This window comes from Phoenix dactylifera, chromosome 16 (assembly GCF_051530095.1).
Source record: "Phoenix dactylifera cultivar Ajwa chromosome 16, Ajwa_hap1_PhDact_Kaust_v1.1, whole genome shotgun sequence".
In the NCBI taxonomy this organism is placed as follows: Eukaryota; Viridiplantae; Streptophyta; class Magnoliopsida; order Arecales; family Arecaceae; genus Phoenix; species Phoenix dactylifera.
In genome coordinates, this window is record NC_143205.1 from 9,857,518 (window position 1) to 9,881,266 (window position 23,749).

Consider the following 23,749-nt stretch of genomic DNA (forward strand, 5'->3'; position numbering starts at 1 on the left):
GATAATTTGTACCTCATTTTATTATTTACTATCAAAGTAAATTTTAATAATACAACTAGATAACATTATAAAAAAATAATAAGTTACATTAAATAAATTTGGAACTAATTTATTTTATTATAAATGGAAAAAAAGAAAAAAATTATGCTTGAACTTAAGTAAAATTAAGCTGCCTACGTATCCTCTTGGGGTTTAGAGGAATCAAAGCCCTCGTAGTTCACTTACCTTCATGGTTGAGCAATTAACCCCCTTACCTCAATGATCAATCACTATCATTGCTGCCGGCTGTGGACGATCCGCTAGTTCCAATGTCAAATAAGTATTCACTGTCCTCAAATGTGTTATCTTATAATCTACGTTCTGCCTTTCTCCAATCAACAACACATGCTTGGGCTTCCAAGTTATTCGGCCTTAAACAAGATCGTCGCTCATCTAAGATTTGACCTCCAGCACTCAATGTTTTCCAAAATGACTCAAACTAGCCATTTTTTAGTTGTTAGGAGGGGTAAAATAGTCGTTTCCCAAAATGCCCCTCAAACTAGCCATTTTTTAGTTGGTAGGAGGGGTAAAATAGTCGGTTTTTTTGGTTCGAACCGGAACCGAACCGCCGGTTTCGGTTCGGTTCCGGTTGCGGTTCCGATTCGGTTCCATCAAATCTGGAACCTTAACCAAACCGTTTTCCTCAAGGTTCCGGTTCGGTTAAGAACCGTGAGACACGGTTCCGGTTCCGATCCGGTTATTTCCGGTTCGGTTCCGGTCTGGTTCCCCGATTAGAATCGGACCGTGGTCAGATCTAAGTATATGAGAGTTCATGTTGGCATATATTTAGTCCCACATTTATTGTGTATTGGGAAGATTCTAGGTAATTATACAGGACTAAGGAATCCAAAATAACACTTTTGCTTAGCCTTTTTAGGTGAGGTCCTTGATTGTTATGAATGGTATCAATGCTGACTAACTCATGGCTCATTTGGACTAAAGAACATTATAGCATAAGCCCTTCAGGGCTAACTATAAGCTGATTATGGTATTTGTGATTAGATAAGATTGAATTTGGATCCTTAGCCTAGTGAGAATACCGATGCTTAAACGGGGAAACTATGTGACGATACATGAAGATATGTGTTTAGTTCCATATCTGTTATGTACTAGATAGGTCTTAGATATTTATATAGGACCAAGAAACCTAAATAATATTTTTCAGGTAGTATTTTTGGCTGAATTTCTAGGTCGTTAAACCCTATTTGGATGCTCATATCGATTATCTGTTATAACCTCGCATGCTATTGGAAATGGTAAGAAGTCGACAAAGAAAGAGAAGAAAAAGCATGCAATGTGGAGAAGCAATCGATCAAATCACCTCTAATTTCTAGGGATAATAAATTGCGAAAAAATCCAGTTTATCTTATCTTAAGATTCAGAGATTATGAGTTCCATGTCTTCCTCCATCATATACTTTGTTTCCCAAATCGGATTCTTCCTCTTCTCTTCACCAACTGCACATATTAACTATAGGTGATCTATGCTAGTATCCAAAGAGCACCTTAACATTATTAAATAGATTATCTGATGGTTTTCTTGTCTGGTATAAGTAAATTCCACTATAGATCTATTGTCAAAACTTCATTATTCTATGTTAAAGCATAGACTTACCAAAATCTAGATAGTCCTTGTCCCGCATTCCATGAATTTGATGATTTCTAGTGTTGATATATAGCTTACCTATATCTGATGGTTACCCCATCCAATAAAAATTAAAAGATATTGTACTAGACCACAACCTTTGCCCAACAAGAGTTAAATTTATCCTTGTCCCCTGATAATAGTATTAGATAGGCATCTACAACAAGACATGCTATGTATTAGACGGATAGACTTTTGTACCTAGATTATTTCAGTAAGCCATCTTATGCATTCTTGAAATATGGCTCCTGAGAAAGTTGACTCCCTTTATGGGTGCAATTGATCATCAAGTGATCAGCAATTTTTCAATCATATAATTTACTCTTAATGTCTAATCAATCACCAACCAGCATTTACCATTGTCTAATTTTTATTTTATAATATTTTTATGTTTATTTTACAAAAATTCATTCAAGAGTTCATTTGTTTCTCAATGGATTGACTAAGATCTAAAATCTATCTAACGAATAAACAATCTAGGACTAAACATATGCCCGCGTGGGTCCTCATATATTTGTAATAACCTTGGACCTCACCCAAAATGACTAGATGAAAAGTATTATTTAAATTTTTTAGTTATGTATAAGTACCCAAGATCTCCTTAGTAAATAACCAATGTCGGACTAAACACACCCACATAGGTCCTCCATACTCATCTCATTCAAATCCTAACGTTCTAGTCAAGCTAAGACTTCAAATCGATTCAAATCTAATTACAAACACTACGATCGGTTTGTGATCAGTCTCCATGAACCCATGCTACAGTATTTTCTAGTTCACATAGGCTATGGGCCGAATTCGTTTTGATACTATTTGTCATGGACTTCATCCAAAAAAGTTAGCCGAAAGGTATTATTTAGATTCTTTAATTCTGTATAAGTACCCAAAATCTATTCAGCGAATAAACGATGTGGGACTAAATATACACCCATCCAGATTCTTACATATTTGTAATAACCCTCGACCTCACCCAAAATGACTAGTTATTTTAGGCTCCTTAGTCCTGCCCCAAGATCTCCTTGACAAATAGTCAATGTAGGACTAAATACACACTTGTATGAGTCCTCACATCTAGAATCTCCTGCTTGCCGAGCTGAAAAATATGACCACTAGAGCAAGCCTCAATTCACAATCTCAAACAAAAAAAATATGAGACAGCAGACTTATAACTTTTGATTGGTCTTTAATGTACTAGTCAGGAAATTACCTATGGAAATTACAGGTGAGAGGCGTATGTGAGATTTCCCAGTTAACATTGTTGGGCTACAATATACCACATGCAATGCACGTTGTGGGGACTTGGATGACCCTCGAGCGAGCACCATGAACCGTTTGAGAGTTTTCTATAGATATTGCAGAAATAGGGAAGCTAAGGCTACTTGTTCAGGTTTACATTAAGATCATTGAGGGCAGGAGAACTGTTTCTGAAACATGGTAACTTGAGAAAAATGATTAAAACCTTATCGGAAAATTGGATATGAATTAATTTAATGACCTGTTTAACTAATATACAGCTGATGCATTTATTAGAAAAGAGAGTTGTATGTGAGGACAGTGGCAGCAATGGACCCTATACAAATAAATAGTGAAGGGAGTAAGGTGACATTAAGGAGCTTGTCTACACCCATGTAGCCAGCCAGTGTAATTGTGCCATCTGCAACAACTCGAGCTAGGGTTCCAGCCTCTGTTGATAGCAGCCCACCATTGTAGGTTCCACGAGCAAGGCGGGATGACATGACTTGAGACAGGAGCGATAGATTGACACCTGCATTTGAGCAATCAGAAAATGTTTGTGCAACAACACATTCAGATGCCAGTCAACACATGATTAAATAAAGTCAATAAGACCATCCAAGATAATTTACTGCTTCAGTAAATGATGGGCAATGTCTGTTGCATCAAGTATTTCAGCTGCGAATCATATAATAATAGAGGAAGAATAAAGGAAGTTGATAAAAGCAAAAGCTGTTAATAATAATGTAACCCAACCTATACCTAGAAAATAAATATATGTGCATATGTCGAAAAATTGAAAAAGAATCATTTTCGTAAAATGCTATGCACTGATTAATGTCATCATATTAGATGAAACCTTTTAAAAGCATGCGTCTTTTCTTACCATCTTCGGTTTTAGCAATATTTGGATATACTGAATTTTGTAAACCCTTAAGATTTGAGAAATATCTTAGCATTTAAAAATCATCATTTTAATCCCACCTCCAAAACTCAAATTTGTATTAAAGTTGAAACTTGACCTTTTATTCTTTATAAAATCAAACTTTTAATTATTGAAGTCAAATGACAAGCACTTCCTTGTTTACATGTAATATCATAAAAGTGGATATTCATTTAATAATATTCATGTAAATAAGATCTATATTTACTAGTTTGTTTGCTAAGTAAACAACTTGCTTGCCTACTAAGCCTTAGACATGATGTAGAAACACCTTACCTTAGATGATTAATATGTTGATGTTCATAATTAACCAAAGGGAACCAATGTATACTGACAGCTGACTTAACCAAGTGGTCTGACATACGTAGCCTACAAATAGAGGCTAATGAAGGTAAGCGAGAAGGAAAAAGGAATGGGTAGATGGGCCTTTGACAACAGGAAGAGGAGGAGAAAAGGGAAGTTATGGATTCCTTTGTAACCAATTTCTTCATGCCTCACAAATGTATGTTTTTGAGCCTAGTAAATTTTTTTCCCAAATTTAGGGTTTTTTATGGAAATTTTTGCGCACTACAATTGGCTTACATTTCTAAAGTAGTCTAGTACTCAAACTCTGTCCATTGAAATCTATGGTTAGCTGCAAATATTCTTACATACTCTTCTTTAGAAATTTGATTTCTATGTTAGTTTGAAATTATGTTTTGATTTCTGCTAGAATTTTGGAATAATTCGAGGCTCTCAATTGATCATTATGCTCGTACATATGGATTCTGACTTGAGATTATATTCTTATTGGAACCTCTTCCACATTTGTTTATTTCCATTCTAACTTTCCAATAAATGTTCCGTGTAAGATTTGAAAAAAACTATCATGCTTAAAAGATATATATGAGCTTCTAGATAAGTGGTATATGTAGCCTCTTTCCAGATATCCATAAGAATATACATACACCCCCTAGCAAGGTATTATATTTGACCTCAATCAGATACATTTGGACCCTTGGCTAATTGGTATATGTGGATCTCAAAGATACACATGGCCTCATCGAGTTCACCGGTGAGGACATATGTGGACCCACTTGCATAAGCAATGATGATTTGGGCCAAGTTATATATGTAGGTCTCATATACATACATAGTCTCATTCAGTTTACTGATAAGGATATATATGGCATCACCAGCATCAGCGATGAGAATTTATGTGGCCTCAAGTACATAAGTGAACATCTTTGTAAGAAAACGTGAAATTGTGAAATATTAATTTAAAAATATATGTTTTGGTCATATCAGAAAAAATTGATTGTTGGCAATCATTATAAAATTGATTCATTTAACTTTAGGACATGACATCTATTTATTAAGCTTTGTAGTTTCTTCATCCGGACAATCAAATACATAAACTATCTCAATAAAGAGGATTTGGTGTTTTGAAGTTGGTTTTGGATCTAGCGGTCAATTAAGTGATACCAAGAATATAGTACTTCTTGTTTTGTTTGTATCTGAAGGTACATTATTTTGTATAATAAGCTATCTTAAAGTTAGGTAAATAGGTTTTGTTTACAATTTATCAAAGTATCAAATATCAGTATCAAATACCATACTGATTTTCCATTGAAATGATAAGGTACTGGTACTGACGATATGTGCGACAATTGAGAACATCAAATAGAAGGAAAAACGATTGATACAATGATACGGTCTGCAAAGTTCTGGCAGTAGGCACGGATGTGTCAAAACATGCCAATGCGGATTGTTTTGGCATCCCTGTGCCCACACTAGTGCAGATATCATGTCGGAATGGTATAACACTGAAGGTACTATCTCGTGCCAGTGGTTTTTGAACCCATGGAATTAATGGTTTGTGATACACTTTCAATTATACTCTATTCAGTCAATGTTACTCTCAATTGACTATGGATTGGCTATGAAAACATTCCTTAAGAGTAAAACAAGTCCAAGATTCAAGGCATGACAAATAGTTTGGTATTTATTGCTAGTCAAAGAGGACCTGCACAAATTAAAACCATAGTCACCAGGAAAACCATTTCCCAGCTGAGAGTTTCTGAGAAAATCAAATTAGAAACCAATGCGGCTCCTTTAGGAAACTTGCTCTAAAACTATTAAAAATCAAAAACTCTCAACAAATAAGCATTAAAGAAAGAGATACAGCAACAATGGGAGAGGAAGAGAAGGAGAGGGAGAGACATTATTGCTCTTTGCACTGCCCATCAACTATTCCAACCCACTGATTAAAAGTCTAAGCTCTAGACAATTCAAAACAAAAAAAAGGAGAACAATCTGAACTAAAGATTCGCTCTAAATATCTTGATAAAAGCATTCATTTTTGCGATACATAAAAACTTTTTATGGGTTTTCTTGTTGGAAGAGAGTATGTACTAGCAATGGAGAAGTATAAAAGGATCTATCAATAGAATTTTATCTTTTTATCAAATTGAACCCAACTTCGGAAATCAGTGATGACACATTTAAAACTAGGTTATCAGTGGAGTTTCCTATGGTTTCTATACATTTTCATGTGTTTTCTGTAATATATTTTGTTTGCATAATGATAAGGTTTCTTGTTTCCTGCACTAAGTTTTCCTACATCAGTTTTTTTGGATGGCAACTATGCATAAGAGAATGTTGGCTGCTCATATATTCAATAAACTTCAAGTTTGGGCAAATTTGACCTAATACAACTTATTACTACTGTGCCACTTAAACAAAATCATGCCATCAATTACTAGAACTCATCAAAATCCATGGGTGGTTAGCAAATAATATAATAATGTTTTTTGAAAATAAAAAGGCACATATCATCACAAGGACATGGAAAGAAAAACTGAAAGCAAAACATTTGAATTTTTTTAAAAGGTATTATGCACTTTTAATTCATTTTTGCAAATAATTCATATTAGTTAATTGAAATTTGTGATTAATTCACATTCTTACCATGTTTGAACAAAACCATCTTAGAAATTATAGTGAAGCAACACTTTGCTATGGAAGTAAAATATGTTAAGCACATTTTAGCTTTTCTCTTCTATTCCTATTCTTTTAAGATGGTAAAAGCCTAAAGCAATAAATTTGAAATTTTGGGACAAAAAAACTAGTCCAAAGATAAATTGCTACTTAATGCAAAGACCTTATTATAGAAATTAAAGCTACCCTAGAAAAGAAAAATCTATTTTGGGTAACTGGTCTTTTAACAGAAACACAAGATGGTTACGACTTATGAGGGACAATCAGCTCAAGTTTGATTTGGTAAACAGTTTTCTACAACTGTAAATTAACCTGTTCTTGCTTCCTTACCATAGACTTCATCTAAGAAATTAACTAATAACATTGTGTTGTTTTCATAATCCTATACCCTATTTCCCATTGTTATCATTTTCATTAATTGGCCTTAGTAGTGCATTAGAGATAGCCAACATTCCCTTAGTAGTGCATTACATACAACCATAACATATAAAGATTATTTGTTAAAATAAAAATAAAAATGAGCATATGGAAGGTCTTAACTCCGACGAAAAAATAGAAATTTGACTGAAAATGTAAAGAGAGGCTTTTGTTGAGAATCTATAATGAGAAACAAAACATAGTAGTTATTCCAGTGAAGCATACATAAATTACCTTCAAGAACTTCTGCAAACACAAATGTAATAAGTGCTGAGCAAACATATTGTGGCACTGTATACAACCTTGAGATGTGGAAACTTAGAATTATGCCTACTAACACCATAATTTCTGACGCTAGTAAGATTTGCCTGCAAAATATCAACCATTAAATCAACAAAAACTAGACTTAGAAACTACCTTCAATTGGCTTATTACAGTTGTAGCCAAAGTAACATTAGCTAGACATATATTCAAGTCTCAAGTCTGTAACACAAAGACTGAAAATTGTATTTGCAATTTGATGGGCTAATTGACTCGTGAAAGAAGACCAAAGTGTACAAATATTTTATGCTCTCAGTTAGTTATTAGTTGATGACAGACAGTATCCTTGTATTCTTTACACTAGTGACCAATGGACAGTCCTTGAGCTTGTCAACCCACGGTGCTCATTTTGGCATTAACATCCAACAAAGCCTCAAAAATGAAATCCTAATCTAAGAGCTCTGCATTTAATTTCTAAAATAGTATTAATTCTAGTTGTACAATAGTATTCAGAGAAATGATCTGGCGACTTTCTGTTTAGTTAGTGCCAATGTTGGGATCTGAGAGCTTTGCATTTAATTTCTACTAAAGTATTAAATTTGGATTTATGATACAATTCAGATAAAAAATCATCTGCTTATTTGGTGCCAGAGTTTAGTAATTTGGGCATCCATCTTCTATATCAGATAGGAGTATAGGACACTCAAGTCAACTGATACCATAAATTTAAAGAAGCTGTAGACCCTAGAAGACAAATTGGCATAAATATGTCAACTATATTAGCTGTAAGTCGGAAAACATACGTAATTACATATGAATGTTTTTGTCAAATATACCATCCATGCAGAAGCAAACATCCACGGTGCATGCATGCACACACATAGAATTTTAAAACAATTATTCTAATCATTAATAAAAAAAAAGATATAAATTGTATCTTTGCAAAACTGAATACTCTCTTCTAATGCTTATAGTATATAATTGAAGGCAGGGAATGATTCTCCATCTTATAACAAACGAGAGAGAGAGAGAGCATACTCAAATTAATAAGACACAAACTGTATAAGCAAAATCACAAGTTTCTGTCTTACAAGGAAATGGCAAAAAAATTAGCATATAAAAGCTGACTTTATAACAACATTAAACCCAAATTAGAAAACATAGACATAGACAAGTGCTGGTGATTTCATTTCCAACCATTATTTTCCTGTATAAGAGGTTGACCCATCTTGCAAAACACGACCAATTGATGTGATCACTGATTCTACATCTATGCAACGGTGGGGGGAGGAACTCAGCCCCCTACCCCTCCTTTAATGCTATGATAAATACTAGCCTGGTTTATAGTTTTCAAGAAAGATTCTTTTAAATGAGAAATGTTCAAATATTTTCCAACTACTTGATTTGAATGTTTATTGATAGAACATGTTTAGTGGCTATCCCAAAACTTTATCCTAATTTTTAAAGGTTATCCAGTAAATGCATGCTTTTTAAGCATTATCATACATAAAATTTTATAATCCCTTGCATCTACATCCTCGGTGTGTGTATCTGTATCCGTGTGTGTCTGTGTCTAAATATATTATGCTAACTGAAGAGAAGGAAACAGACAGATAATTGAAATTCCCCTCTTTCATTTTCCAAAGGGTTTATTAAACTGGCTGAGTGGATCGACTAAAGAGGAGAACTAGAACTTACCACCCAAACCAGATTTTCTTTTGTATTGTTTATTGAATAATTCTCTATTGTCTTCTTGACACGCATTAAAGAAAGACTGCAAAAGAGCTCCATCGGTCATAATATTCTCTCTCTCTCTCTCTCTCTCTCTCTCTCTCTCTCTTTCTGAGTTTCTCTTTTAGGTTTCAAACCTACCATAGCATACATGAGAGAAGCATCTAGTCTGGGCCCAGTTTTCCTTCTTTTTTATTTCTGAACTTAGTAGCTAACATAAAACCTTCTAACTTAAAAAAAAAAAACAGAAACTAGTAATTTCATGCAAATATCTTAACAACTTTGGTCTGTTAAAATGTATGATAGAACTCCATACCGGTGCCGCACTAGTATAGACGTACCGAGTGTCGGTACGGTACGATATGCGGTATGCCAAGTGTACCGACATTGACGTACCGATATCGGTACCCATCGGTACAGGTACGGTACATTCGGTACCGACCGGTACAGCATACCATGTCTATAATGAAAAGAAGATAATACGCTCATGAATTATTTTTCAATGAATTAAATAATGAAATGTACTCTAACCACAAGTAACTACTTTGAATCATGCCCTAGTGAAAGAATTATTTGCTAAAAGATTCACCCATTCATATTCATTTTGGCTTGTTTGCATGAGAAACTACACTGTTTACATAAAAGAATGAAATATTTCTGGACAAGTCAATAAGATGAAAAATCTGAATAAAAGGGGGCTTGATTTATTCTTTTGTGAAGCACCCCAGAACTTGTTTATCTAATTCAAGCAAAATACACTCGCTTCCATGCTTCGCTTTGTCTATTGGTAAATAGAGGCCAAAAAAATTATTTCCATCACTGAAGCTCCTATAGAACAAAGACTAGCTAATCAGACTCGGATAATATGGATGCATCTAAGATTATTTCTTGGCTGATGCTTCTACTCAAAGATATGCAAGCAATAATCAAACAGTTTAATAATACTAATCATATAAATAATTAACATAAATGTTGAATCTCCCAAATACATTTTAAGGGTCAAGTTGAAAGCGGCCAACTTCCAACAGTATTCCTTTAGAGTAATGTTCATCGTCTCGGTATCGGATGCCATACCGGTGCCACAGTAGCACAATATTTGTACAGTATAGTGTGGATTTTTTTTGGCATACCGAGTGTCAATACGCCACCTGTACCAAGTACCAGTATGGTATAGTATGCCCCTACTGCCTAGTTCGGGCTGGTATGGCATACCTTGCTTTAGAGGATCATTTTGAATAAGTGTACGCAAGGGTAGAGCACAAGTGGTGCAATTGTTTCAAGATTAGCCAAGTATACTTCATATTGTAAATTATAAAAAAATTAAGTCAGGCCATGGCATATCTGCCAGTGCACATGGAACACTACAGCTCTATGGAGCATATTATACTACAAAAAACAGAATTGGGGAAAAAAGAATATATCTCATGGGAGATGGAACAATAATATAGAAATCATTAGAAAATAGTTTACTCAGGAAGGACTTTCTAGATCTAAACCAGAAAAGGCAGACGACAATTCCCTGATCATATAATAGTCATAGAATAAAAATCAGAGGTTTATAAATTTGTTAATACCTGTCTTCAAACATGTTGCTAATGTAGGTTCCAACAATGGCATTAACAGGAAGTACTGTTAGGCCGAGGACTGCCAGAAATATTGCCACTGAACTTGTTGACCACCTAAAGTAGTATGTGGTGATGACACTTGATTCGGAAAGTAAAATCTCCATTGCATATTTGAGCATGAAATATATCAACAATTGGACCTAAAAAGTGAATAAATCAACATGACAAACTTGGTAAACTTTAATGATTATTGAACTTCAATTATAACAAGAAATGCAACATATGATTAAGATGGAAATGTTATATCTAATCATGCCAATGCAAGTGTTTCTCTGGGATCAGAACTGAGTCAAGTAAACTAGCGATAAGCAACTTTGCCAAATATGCATGATTACAGCTGTTTGAAACAATGATTCTGAGATTTATCTAGCAGTTAACATGCTGATGTCTAATGTATGCATTCATTTGTCAATTTATCTAATATATTTGTATGTATGCATGCATTTTCCATGTGAATATGCTGCCATTGTATGGGTGTGGAAACGATTCCAATACTAACTGGTGTAAGAGTGGAAATCAGTAATTTCAGAGAATCAAGATTCAGAGATTCATCAATTCAAGATAATTTTTTTCAATGAACATCAAAATTATCAAAGAAAAAGTGTCAATGTATAATTTAAATAGTTTAGACTTCTTTGATCATTTCCTCTACATGCATATTATGTCAGCAAGTATTTCAGTTTATTCTCTTCATTCTTTACATATCTACTAGATTAAGAACATATGATTTCTGACTTCATGAATTTTTATGAATTGGGATGCCCACATAAAATAACTCAGTAAAACATGAAAACTGGTCTTTTTAGATGGACACAATAATCTAGGGAACCATAATTATGTGTATATGTACATGTCTTATTCAGTTACTTCTCTTTATGAATAGCAGACTTTCCCTTTGGTCCAACTAGCATTGTCAAACATGTGGTAATTACTGAGATTTAAATGAAGTTGTTGATTTGTACAAAAAAAATGAAACTGTTGAAGTTTAAGGTAGTTAACACGTGAAGTAGACTAAACTAATGCAATCACAAATTTCAATGAACATTTACCCCTTTGTGACTGTCACTCTGCTTTGTGGACACAACAGACTATTTTAACTACACTCCAATAGCCAACTTTTTGCAGGTGCTCCATGCTATGGAACTAGTGACCTCACAACCCTTTCAAATATTAGTGGCAAAAGTTCAAAATTCACCATTGGCTACTCTTAGCTCCGAGTGCATTTCTTTGTGTATCCAAGGCATTTAGATCAGCTTATCTCACAATATCCTCCTACTCTACCTTGAAAACAGAGGAGCATAGCCAACTTAACACTAATATCACCTTAATGTAATAGTTTTGGATATTGTTAAAAACGGTTTTGGGAATTTTCTTGTCATTTATAGAGCAGGTATGATATTAATATTGATGAAGCACGGCTCTTGTATAAGTCAAATTTGTCTCTAGTGTTCTAAAATATCAAAAACCAGAAGCTTAATTGATCGAACTAGAGCCAATTTCATTTTTTCCAGTGACCATTTTGCTTTCATCTCCAGTCCAACAAATGTGGGAAACAAGCTGTTATAATTCAAGTATGTGACCACAATTTGAACCATGTAGCTCTTCATTATCTTTTACCACACAAAAAAGCCATTTTCTTAGATTATCCATCATCCAAATCTATTTATATTTGTATATAACCAAACTAATTAATTATGCACAACATAGGTTGCTGACTGCTGCAGAATATAGATTTATCAACTAAATAAATAATTTAGTGCACTGTCATGCACTCAAACATTGTATACAAGCATTATAATTAATTTTTTAAAGCATAGTGTGATTTCTCTATGTGAAAATCATCTCATCATCTAATCAAACAAATATCACACAGTAGTCCATGGTCCATATTATAGCAGTACAAACAACATATCCAAATAGTAGCAGTTGCAATGCATAAGAAGTATTAATATTTTTCAATAAAACACCATTTGCATATACTACTCTGTTATGAACTGCTTAAAATAAAATATAGGCAATACTTTTTCCCCCTTTATGTATTAGTATCACTACTAGTTTGAGTCATCCACGAAATTACAAGAGGCCATCATTGCAGTCCCCACCTAAGCTTGTTCTTGATACCAAATTGCCAATCACATTTAGCTTCCTAGCCCCCATTCTTCCCATAGCTATCTGCGGTGTCTCCTGAATACACAAGCATCCATCTTCAAGATAAAAAAGGCGGATGTGAACAAAGAACCAGACAAAAGCATAATGGGTCTTGACCAAGGACTCAAAATACTAGGTGTGTTGGTCAGCATGTATCACATTAGCCAATAAACCAGTACCAGCAACCAGTTTGAACCGCCTCAAATTTTCTACAGATCAACCCAATACAGCTTAGTACTGAAATTAAAAATGTTTCCATGCCTTTTTTTGTGTTTCTACTCATTTGAAGTGGGGAGGGTAGGTTTGCAGTCATGGAGAGTTTGGATTAGCATGAATTTGCATTGTTCGAGTGACAAATGCCACGACTTTGATGACGAGCAAGGCTGACATTGGGTCGGGCCATGACATGTTAACATGGGCATCTGACCATAACAACTAGCTTGAACATGAGGAATGAAAAAACAAATCAGAAATTCAAACCTTGACTGACCTACTAATCAAACAAGTGACATGACCCAAGATGCATAACCATTTAATAAGCAGGCCTTAATCAACCAGATTAACCGGCACGAATGAAGCAACCCAAATCATCAAATCCTGAATCCTGGAAGAAAGAGAAAGATGGTTGCTCACCTGATTCCTTGCCACCTTCGTGCAGAGGGGATGAAACACATGGCACTAAACCACCAGCTAGTGGGAGGGAGATGCCACATCATTCTCATCCTTAAGGATAAACATCATTTCTTTTCTCGAACAACAGACATGGTACAGTGGAAACATGAGCAAAAGCTCCATGGGAGAGGGAAGAAAGCAAAATTGATGCCTCTACACTTCAAACAACAGTGACACATCAACGGATGGCAGCTATTAAAGTGAAGATGGGAGTAACAGTCCAAATGCCAGGCTATGGTGATGGCAGCCATGGGAACTGTTGCTGGGAAGTGGATGGCCCGTTCCCATCATAGGAGGAGATGGCGCGTAGCCAGAGCTTGCTTGTGGCGCGTAGTGCAGTACATTCTTGGGAATGGTGAGGCGTTGACAGTCGTAGCAGGGTATGGTTCTTGATTGATATGTCGTGGCATGGCCGGCAAGCAAAGCATGGTGCGGTGAGGCTGCTGCAGGGCATGGCCGCAGCATATAGATGACGAGGTCGGCCTTTTGAGGTCAGCTCGGCCTTCTGAGCTCGGCAGCCTTCTGTGCTCGGCCTGCTGTGCTCGGCCTTCTGAGCTCGGCAGCCTTCTGAGCTCGGCAGCCTTCTGGTCTCGGCCTGCTGTGCTCGGCCTTCTGTGCTCGGCCTTCTGAGCTCGGCAGCCTTCTGGTCTCGGCCTGCTGTGCTCGGCCTTCTGAGCTCGGCAGCCTTCTGGTCTCGGCCTGCTGTGCTCGGCCTTCTGTGTTCGGCCTTCTGAGCTCGGCAGCCTTCTATGCTCGGCCTTCTGAGCTCGGCAGCCTTCTGAGCTCGGCAGCCTTCTGGTCTCGGCCTGCTGTGCTCGGCCTTCTGTGCTCGGCCTTCTGAGCTCGGCAGCCTTCTGAGCTCGTCAGTCTTCTGTGCTCGGCAGCCTTCTGGGCTTGGCAGCCTTCTGAGCTCGGCCTGCTGTGCTCGACCTTCTGAGCTCGGCTTGCATGAGCTCGGCTCGGCCTTTTGAGCTCGGCTCGGCCTGCCTGAGCTCGATCTTCTGAGCTCGGCTCTCTGAGCTCGGCAGCCTTCTGTGCTCGGCCTTCTATGCTCGGCCTTCTGAGCTCGGCAGCCTTCTGTGCTCGGCCTTCTGAGCTCGGTAGCCTTCTGTGCTCGGCCTTCTGAGCTCGGCAGCCTTCTGAGCTCGACAGCCTTCTGGTCTCGGCCTTCTGAGCTCGGCAGCCTTCTGGTCTCGGCCTGCTGTGCTCAGCCTTCTGTGCTCGGCCTTCTGTGCTCGGCCTTCTGAGCTCGGCAGCCTTCTGAGCTCGGCAGCCTTCTGGTCTCGGCCTGCTGTGCTCGGCCTTCTGGGCTTGGCAGCCTTCTGAGCTCGGCTCGGCCTTTTGAGCTCGGCTCTGCCTGCCTGAGCTCGGTCTTCTGATTTGGGTGCTTCAATTTGTGGGTGGTCCATTTTTCCCCCCAACACTACCCCCCCGACTTCCGAGTTCGAGCAGTTTTTTGGCTCGGGCGAAGGAAGTAGTCCAGTCGGTGATCATCCTGTAATATAGCCAAATACGTATAGAGATGTACGTGCCAAGTAGGGTGTACCTCTAATACAATTGGAGTTAAGTACTTTAGGTCGACTCAGCAACCTTCTTTGGCTTGTGGTCGACTCATTTCTCGAGAACGTCGAGACGGCGCGGCAGATCTTTCACGTCGCACTTCTCCCAGCTGACAGGGCGAAAATTCAGGCCATGAGGCTTTTGTACTGTCGGAGTCGAGTGTCTCACGCCGAGGTCGGCAGCTTTGCTCCTCGACTAACTTTTGAGGACGCTCTTTTGCTCGAGGTCCGCTTTCTGGGGACGCTGGCACAATAGGAGAAATAGTTGCCATTGGAGATCTGTGTGGGGTTTGCTTTGTTGTCATCCACGAACATTTTGGGGGTACTTTGTTGTCGATCACGAATATTTACGTCGACCACAAACATTTATTGCCGACCACGAACGTTTACGTCGACCACGAACATTTACGTCGACCACGAACGTTTACGTCGACCACGAACATGTTTCCGACCACGAACATGTTTCCGGAGGGCCGCGAAGGTACTACCCCGTCATTCCGAGGTCGAGGGAGCTCGAGCTCACTGTCGACTCATCGAGGCATCCCGACCTTAGTCGAGGAGGCGCTACGGGGGGGCCGCGAAGGTACTACCCCGTTGTTGGTATTGAGCGCCACGGGGGGCCGCAAAAGTACAACCCCATCTTTCCGAAGTGTCGGGGGGTTTGGGAACGCACTGTCGACACTCGGGGCATTCCGAACTTTGTCGGAGGATCGTACGCAGGTCGAGGGGCCTGGGAACGCACTGTCGACCTGCGACGCTTCCCGAGGTCAAGGGGTCTGGGAACGCACTATCGACACTCGGGGCATCCCGAACTTAGTCGGGGTATCGTATGCAGGTCGAGGGGTCTGGGAACGCACTGTCGACCTGCGACGCTTTTCGAGGTTGAGGGGTCTCGGAACGCACTATCGACACTCGGGGCATCCCGAACTTAGTCGGGGTATCATTGGAGACACATACAGGAGATGGACTTCGTTCGTTGGCGATCGTGCGCCCTTATTCGGAGCGGGGCGACGTTGGAGATAGAGATACCCGTAGGTCGTTTTTTGGATTCTCCAACCTGAAAATAGATAAAATATTGAGATTATTTGAAGCCAAAGTGGCGTCCTGTACCTTTTGGAAATTATTTTGATGGCTCTCGAGCTTCGAAGTCCCTCAGGACTTGGCTCAGGACTGGCCTTCTTTGGCTCAATTTTCTGGAAGGTGTTCTGCGCTCGGGCTTCTGAGCTCGGCGGCCTGCTGAGCTGGGCCTTCTGTGCTCGGCAGCCTTCTGAGCTCGGCAGCCTTTTGAGCTCGGTGGGGGCTTCTGTGATGGCGACGCTCTGAAGGAGAGCAACGTCGCGGGCGCCGTCCTGAGGACTTATGCCCGTGAGGAGGGAGTACATGCTGGTTTCTTACTTGCTGCCGAAAGACAGAAGACTTGGAAGGACAATGGGATTTAATGGGGCTGTACCCTTTACCACAGAGGCTTACAATCCCATTTTAAAGCTCCATAACTCTCCTTTCCCAGACCTCAGCTTTTATTTCTCTTTCCCTATAACTCGTTGACGTGAGACTTGAACTACTACTTCTCACTGGTTGCCCCCACATACGTCGTTGCAGCGGGAGCCATGCCTGATTCGAGATGGCTCGAGAGAAAGTTTCTTCCTCCGCTTAACATGAACCCATGGAGGCCGCACAGGAGGGGCCTCCACTTGTTGCAGGCTTTGGGCTGCAATGGCTAGCGCTTAGACTTGCTGCACTAGCGCGTCGAAGTGCTCGGGTTGGACTTGTCGAACTTGATCTACCGGAGATCTTGGTGGTGAATTCTGGACTGAGCGTTCGGAACATGGAGCATGATGCCGAGAGGCGTTAAAGACTCCTCTGCTCCTTAGTTTCATGGCCGCAACTCGGGCCCTTCCTCTAGCGCCAACTGTTGCTGGAATTTGGACCCGGGGGTGACCAAAGGGCCAGGAAGGAGGAGCTCCGGTGAGAATCGGGGAGTGGCGGTCCGTCGACGGGCGGCGTCCTCCGGGAGACCTGCAAAAATACCGGTGGCCGGGGTTTCCGGCGCCGGCACTCCGATGCTTAAGTCAGAGGGGGGCTTAATTTTGGAGAAGGAGAGGGAATGTATTTCGAAGTCCGAAGCCCCTCTTGGGAGGAAGAAGCCTCCAGCCCCCTTTTTAGAGGGAGAAGCTCCCCTTTTATAGGGAGAGTGGCAGGGTTACCTGTGATGTGACTGGGCGAATTAATGGGTTACCGATACTCTTGGACGTGGGCGTGGAAGTAATGAGTTGCCATGGATGGCCCGTTCCCATCATGGGAGGAGATGGCGCGTAGCCAGAGCTTGCTAGTGGCGCGTAGTGCAGTACATTCTTGGGAATGGTGAGGCGTTGACAGTCGTAGCAGGATATGGTTCCTGATTGATATGTCGTGGCATGGCCGGCAAGTAAAGCATAGTGCGGTGAGGCTGCTGCAGGGCATGGCCGCAGCATATAGATGACGAGGTCGGCCTTCTGAGGTCAGCTCGGCCTTCTGTGCTCGGCCTTCTGAGCTCGGCAGCCTTCTGTGCTCGGCCTGCTGTGCTCGGCCTGCTGTACTCGGCCTTCTGAGCTTGGCCTTCTGAGCTCGGCAGCCTTCTGAGCTTGGCAGCCTTCTGGTCTCGACCTGCTATGCTCGGCAGCCTGTGCTCGGCCTTCTGTGCTCGGCCTTCTGAGCTCGGCGGCCTTCTAAGCTCGGCAGCCTTCTGGTCTCGGCCTTCTGTGCTCGGCCTTCTGAGCTCGGCGGCTTTTTGAGCTCGGCAGCCTTCTGGTCTCGACCTGCTGTGTTCGGCCTTCTGAGCTCGGCAGCCTTCTGAGCTCGGCGGCCTTCTGTGCTCGGCCTTCTGAGCTCGGCAGCCTTCTGTGCTCGGCCTTCTTAGCTCGGCAGCCTTCTGTGCTCGGCCTTCTGAGCTCGGCAGCCTTCTGGTCTCAGCCTGCTGTGCTCGGCCTTCTGTGCTTGGCCTTCTGAGCTCGGCTTTCTAGGCTCGGCAGCCTTCAGAGCTCGGCCTACTGTGCTCGGCCTTCTGAGCTCGGCTTGCATGAGCTCGGCTCGGCCTGCCTGAGCTCGATCTTCTGAGCTCGGCAGCCTTCTGTGCTCGGCCTTCTGAGCTCGGCAGCCTTCTGTGCTCGGCCTTCTGAGCTCGCCAGCGCTGCCGAGCTCGCCAGCTCTGTGCTCGGCCTAAGCTCGGCAGCCTTCTGAGCTCGACAGCATTCTGGTCTCGGCCTGCTGTGCTCGGCCTTCTGAGCTCGGCAGCCTTCTGAGTTCAGCAGCCTTCTGGTCTCGGCCTGCTGTGCTCGGCCTTCTGTGCTCGGCCTTCTGAGCTCGGCAGCCTTCTGAGCTCGGCAGCCTTCTGGTCTCGGCCTGCTGTGCTCGGCCTTCTGAGCTTGGCAGCCTTCTGGTCTCGGCCTTCTGTGCTCGGCTTTCTGAGCTCGGCAGCCTTCTGGGCTCGGCAGCCTTCTGAGCTCGGCCTGCTGTGCTCGGCCTTCTGAGCTCGGCTTGCATGAGCTCGGCTCGGCCTTTTGAGCTCGGCCTGCCTGAGCTCGGTCTTCTGAGCTCGGCAGCCTGGATGAGCTCGGCAGCCTTCTGAGCTCAGCAGCCTTCTGTGCTCGGCCTTCTGAGCTCGGCAGCTCTGTGCTCGGCCTGAGCTCGGCAGCCTTCTGAGCTCGGCAGCATTCTGGTCTCGGCCTGCTGTGCTCGGCCTTCTGTGCTCGGCCTTCTGAGCTCGGCAGCCTTCTGAGCTCGGCAGCCTTCTGGTCTCGGCCTGCTGTGCTCGGCCTTCTGTGCTCGGCCTTCTGAGCTCGGCAGCCTTCTGGTCTCGGCCTGCTGTGCTCGGCCTTCTGGGCTTGGCAGCCTTCTGAGCTCGGCTTGCATGAGCTCGGCTCGGCCTTTTGAGCTCGGCTCGGCCTGCCTGAGCTCGGTCTTCTGATTTGGGTGCTTCAATTTGTGGGTGGTCCACTTTTCCCCCCCAACACTACTTGACATGTAGTCAAGATAGTGGAAGGGGAAGCAGCGAAGTGGAAGTGGGCAAGGCAATTTGACAGGTTGTTTTAGATAGAAAGAGGGAAGAGGCAAGCATTTTGGGATTTGAGGTAAATGTGGGATGAAATATGGGGATTAGGTACAGGACAACAAACTAATCATAGTCTTGTTGACCAAACCTGATTGAGTCATTTTAGGTTGTCCACCTCAACATCTCAATTCTAAAACTGGCCCCTTTATTATTCCAATTAATCATGTCAACTTGTTTATGACTTAAAACTGTAGTATGCTTGACCTAAACCAACTTCAAGTTAGTTTCACACTTCACACATCAGGAAAAGAATTGCCACTTCTAATGAGAGGGTGATTCCTCATTGCTATCTAGGTAATGCACTCTCCCATCCAATTCTTTTTGTAATTTTTTGCACAATTCCGAGCCAAATCCACACTTTCAAAATTAATGAGTAGGAAAATTGTCACTAATTGAAATAACAATTAATGCATAGGTAGAATAATGATTAAACAATAGAAACTAATTAAAAAATCACTTTCAGCAAACAATGACCATTCCGCACGTTATATCGACTAGCCACAGTTGTATTGGCAAGCACCCTATGTCAGTGTCGTATGTAATGTGTTATGTATCACATCAACCAATGACATGTATGAGCCTCTAACTTGATTTTAGAAGTTTGGTCCTGGCCATTGTTTCTAACTTGACGATTCACAATCATTCTCCGAATCTTTCACTCCAACCCTACAACCACAAAACTTGAAAAGATAGAGAGATGACACAAAAGAAACTGCCAAACAGGAAATAATATTTCCATGTCCACATCATCCAATACTTAGCCACTTTCATGTACAAAAGACTCTATATACCTATTATTTAACTTTAGATACTTTCTTCTATAGGACTAAGGATTTAGGAACCTCTCAGATTGATGCAGACTTCTCAATTCAATTTAGGTCTGTCATGTTACAAGCCTAAAAGGAGGGTGGGCATGGCAAGAACTACCCAAACTACTATGGAACCACTGGAACCAACCACTTGAACCAACAAAAATCTAACAGTTTGAATGCAGATCAAGGTAGGTTCCAAGGTTTGCCATCTCGGTACCAAATCCTGTACCGGTGCCACACTAGCATAGTATCGATATGGTACAGTATGAAAATTTTTTGGCGTACGAAGTGTCGATATGCCACATGTACCGGGCACCGGTACCGAACTAGTACAGTATAGTATGCCCTAGTAGGTTCATTCCAAACCAACCCCGAACCACTCCCAAACCAAGCATGATGTTTGCATACCAAACAGGATGCCCTTTTTATCCTGTTTTTACTCATTTTCTACCGTCTGAAGGTGAAACAAGAGATGGGAGGAAGGTAATTGTTGGTATATTGACTGCAAAGGCTTTGAAACATGTCTAAATCCATTAAAAATCCTCAATTTGTTACACACCATTTGGAAAAAAATAATCAATTCAAACACATGAACTCTATTACTTGATGAATAGTACTAACAAATACAAGTTTGCTTGAAGATCTAAAACAAACAGAAAGCAAATAAATGACAAATTATACAGAGAAAAATCCTGAAGACAATTCAAGCTCCAAGAAAGAGAGGGGAAGAGGGACAGATTCAAAACTTGAGGGCAGAATTCAACATCATATAGAATGAGACCAGAAAAGAATATGACAAACCCTATAAGATTCACATATTCTAACAAGGAGCTCAACACAAGCATGTAGAGACATAAAAAACCTAAACAAGTGATGTTTAAATTCTCAGTTCCAACTATAATTTCAGAACAAAAGGATTTATTCAGACATGGAAACAAGATAGTCACCTCCAATCAATGATTAAAGCAGAATATAAGCAACACTTCACAATTCACATAGTTAGTTCAAAGAAAAATATAAGCAATGATAGTTCGTATATTTTTGTTAGTCAAGAAGCAAAATATTGGTTATCAGATAATATTTTTTTAAAAACCTTGTTAATCTTGGCAGTTTATATAACAAAGTGATATCAAACAATTGAGATCCCACTAATTATTGTAAATTGATTCTATCTAGTTAAACAATAGGAAGATATTCAAAATAAATAAATTATATCACCTTCAATAATTTGTAGTAAACTCAAAAAAAGGGCAAATTAAGTCTCATTCATTACCTTTGATTATTGTAAATTACCCTGTTTCTTCCTTGTTTGCAAGTCAAATGACTAATTGAGGATGATAGTGTTATTTCGATGATTAACACAACCATTGAGAGAATATCAAATTAATAATACAGTTTAACGTGATACATCACTAATGAATACGACACCCTCGATACATTCATGATATATTAAGAGAATGAGATCAAGACGTCTTCCAATGATTAACAACGAGATAAAATTTGTAGTAGAAAAGGGATAAAGAACTCTTAATTCTAATTCAGTAAAGTTTCAAGTGAAATATACTCTTAAGGGCAAAACAGTGATTTTTATTATTAAGGGTATGTAACTCTATCGTAGCATACACTCAAAATTGCTTGAAAATATGTTTTATTGATTATATGAATTAGTCTAACCTTAAGATGCAGGAAAGTGTGGATTGAGTCGACCTCAAGCTAGGTGGAGTCGACCCTGGCGCACCATGGAACCATCTGGCACACCCCTGCAAAAATGGCACAGATGAACAGTAAGTGGAGTCGACCCCATGTATCTTTGAGCCGACTCCAGATGAGGAGCCGACCCCAAAGAACCTTGAGTCGACCTCAGTTTGAAGCCTTAAAAAAACAACTCTCTGGAATTCACTGAGAGGGCCGACCCCAAGATTTCTTGAGCCAACCCCAGAACACTTGAGTCGACCCCAATGGAGCCGACCCCAATTGAACATGTGTCGACCCCAAAGATATGTGTTCAAAACCATGTCTCTGGAATCCCTGAGAGGGTCGACCCCAATGGAACTTGAGTCGACCCCACTGTAGCATGGGTCGACCCCAAGAAAGCTTGAGTCAACCCTAGTGAAAACAGCCGAAAATACAAGGTTCTGTGGTTTCTGAGAAGGCCGACCCCACTGTAGCAGGGGTCGACCCCAGAGAAAATTGGATCGACCCCAAAGAAAGTTGAGTCGACCCCAAGTCTGATGAACAGTAAGTTGAGTCAACCCCAAGAAAGTTTGGGTCGACCCCAGCATGGGCAAGGGCATGTGGCCTGTCGGATGTCTCGGTTGCAGTGGCGCCCCAGCCGAAGGTCTGCGGCCTTGGGCGCGCCGCTGCTGTGCTCGGTCGGTGTTGCCAATGGTCCAGCCCTTGCTTGCCAAGGATGGCCGAATCTCGGTTGTGCCCCAAGGAATGAAAGAAGGCCTTTGGGCGGACATGAGCCTTGCTCTTGCTCCGCCTTGGCCTTCAAGATTTGGCTGATTTGGTGAGGTGAATTAGGAGGAACCTCACCATTCCCCCCCCTCTTGAAGAACTCCCTTGTCCTCAAGGTGGAATTTCGGATACTTCCTTGCCACTTCATCATATTCCTCCCAAGTGGCACCCTCAATTGGAATGTCCTTCCATTGCATGAGAACCTGCCAAACCTTCCTTTTGTTCCTCCCTTTTCTTTTGATGCGATATTGGAGGACCTTCATAGGTTGGAGAACTATTCGTCCTTCCTCATCAAATTTTGGTAATTCTACCCCAATAGTAGATGGATCACCTACTCTCTTTTTTAACCATGAAATGTGAAATACGGGATGCAATAAGGAATTGTAAGGTAACTCTAATTTGTAAGCGACCTTACCAATTCTTTCCAAGATCTTGTAGGGTCCATAGTACCTCTTGGCCAACTTGTAACTGACCCTCTTCCTCAAAGATTTTTGCTGTGTGGGTTGCAGTTTCAGGTATACATAATCTCCTGGTTGCAATTCACCATCCCTTCTCTTCCGATCATGAAACTTCTTCATTCTTTCTTGGGATTTCTTCAATTCTTTCTTTACAATTTTCAATACTTCTTCACGGGCCAGCAACTCTTTTTCTACTTCAAAATTCTTAGTTGTTCCAAACTCATATCGTGTGAGTGTTGGAGGTGTCCGCCCATACACTAACTCAAATGGACTTTTCTTGGTTGATCCTTGGTATGAGGTGTTGTACCAATATTCTGCCCATGGTAAGTAATCAGCCCATCTGTTTTGCTGTTCATGGCAGTAACATCTCAAATATTGTTCCAATATTCGATTGGTGACTTCCGTTTGCCCATCTGTTTGTGGGTGATACGATGATCCGGCCTTCAACATGCTGCCCTGCAGTGAAAAGAGTTCCTTCCAAAACAGACTCATGAAAATCTTGTCTCTATCTGATATGATGCTTCTCGGAACTCCATGTAACCTGATTATATTCTCCACAAATGTGTGGGCTATGGTCTTGGCGGTAAATGGATGTTGGACAGGGATGAAATGTGCATATTTGCTGAGTCTATCAACCACCACTAAGACCACTTCATAGCCCTTGCTACTTGGCAATCCTTC

At 41.1% G+C, this 23,749-nt stretch overlaps 1 protein-coding gene across 8 annotated transcripts in view; it reads right to left on the minus strand.

Moving 5' to 3' along the window:
- Positions 1-3,135: 3,135 nt before the first annotated feature.
- LOC103723345 (SPX domain-containing membrane protein OsI_21475-like) overlaps positions 3,136-23,749 on the minus strand; it is a 76,378-nt gene continuing 55,764 nt past the window's right edge. For 7 of the 8 annotated variants that reach the window (XM_088712691.2, XM_088712695.2, XM_088712692.2 and 4 more), the window contains 3 exons: positions 10,822-11,012; positions 7,490-7,623; positions 3,136-3,448 (listed from right to left, as the gene is read on the minus strand). In XM_088712691.2, coding sequence (XP_088568817.2) covers positions 3,210-3,448; positions 7,490-7,623; positions 10,822-11,012 — 564 coding nt within the window. In that variant the 3' untranslated portion in view covers positions 3,136-3,209. The remainder of the gene's footprint in view (positions 3,449-7,489; positions 7,624-10,821; positions 11,013-23,749) is intronic. The other variant, XM_088712693.2, reaches the window with a different exon arrangement.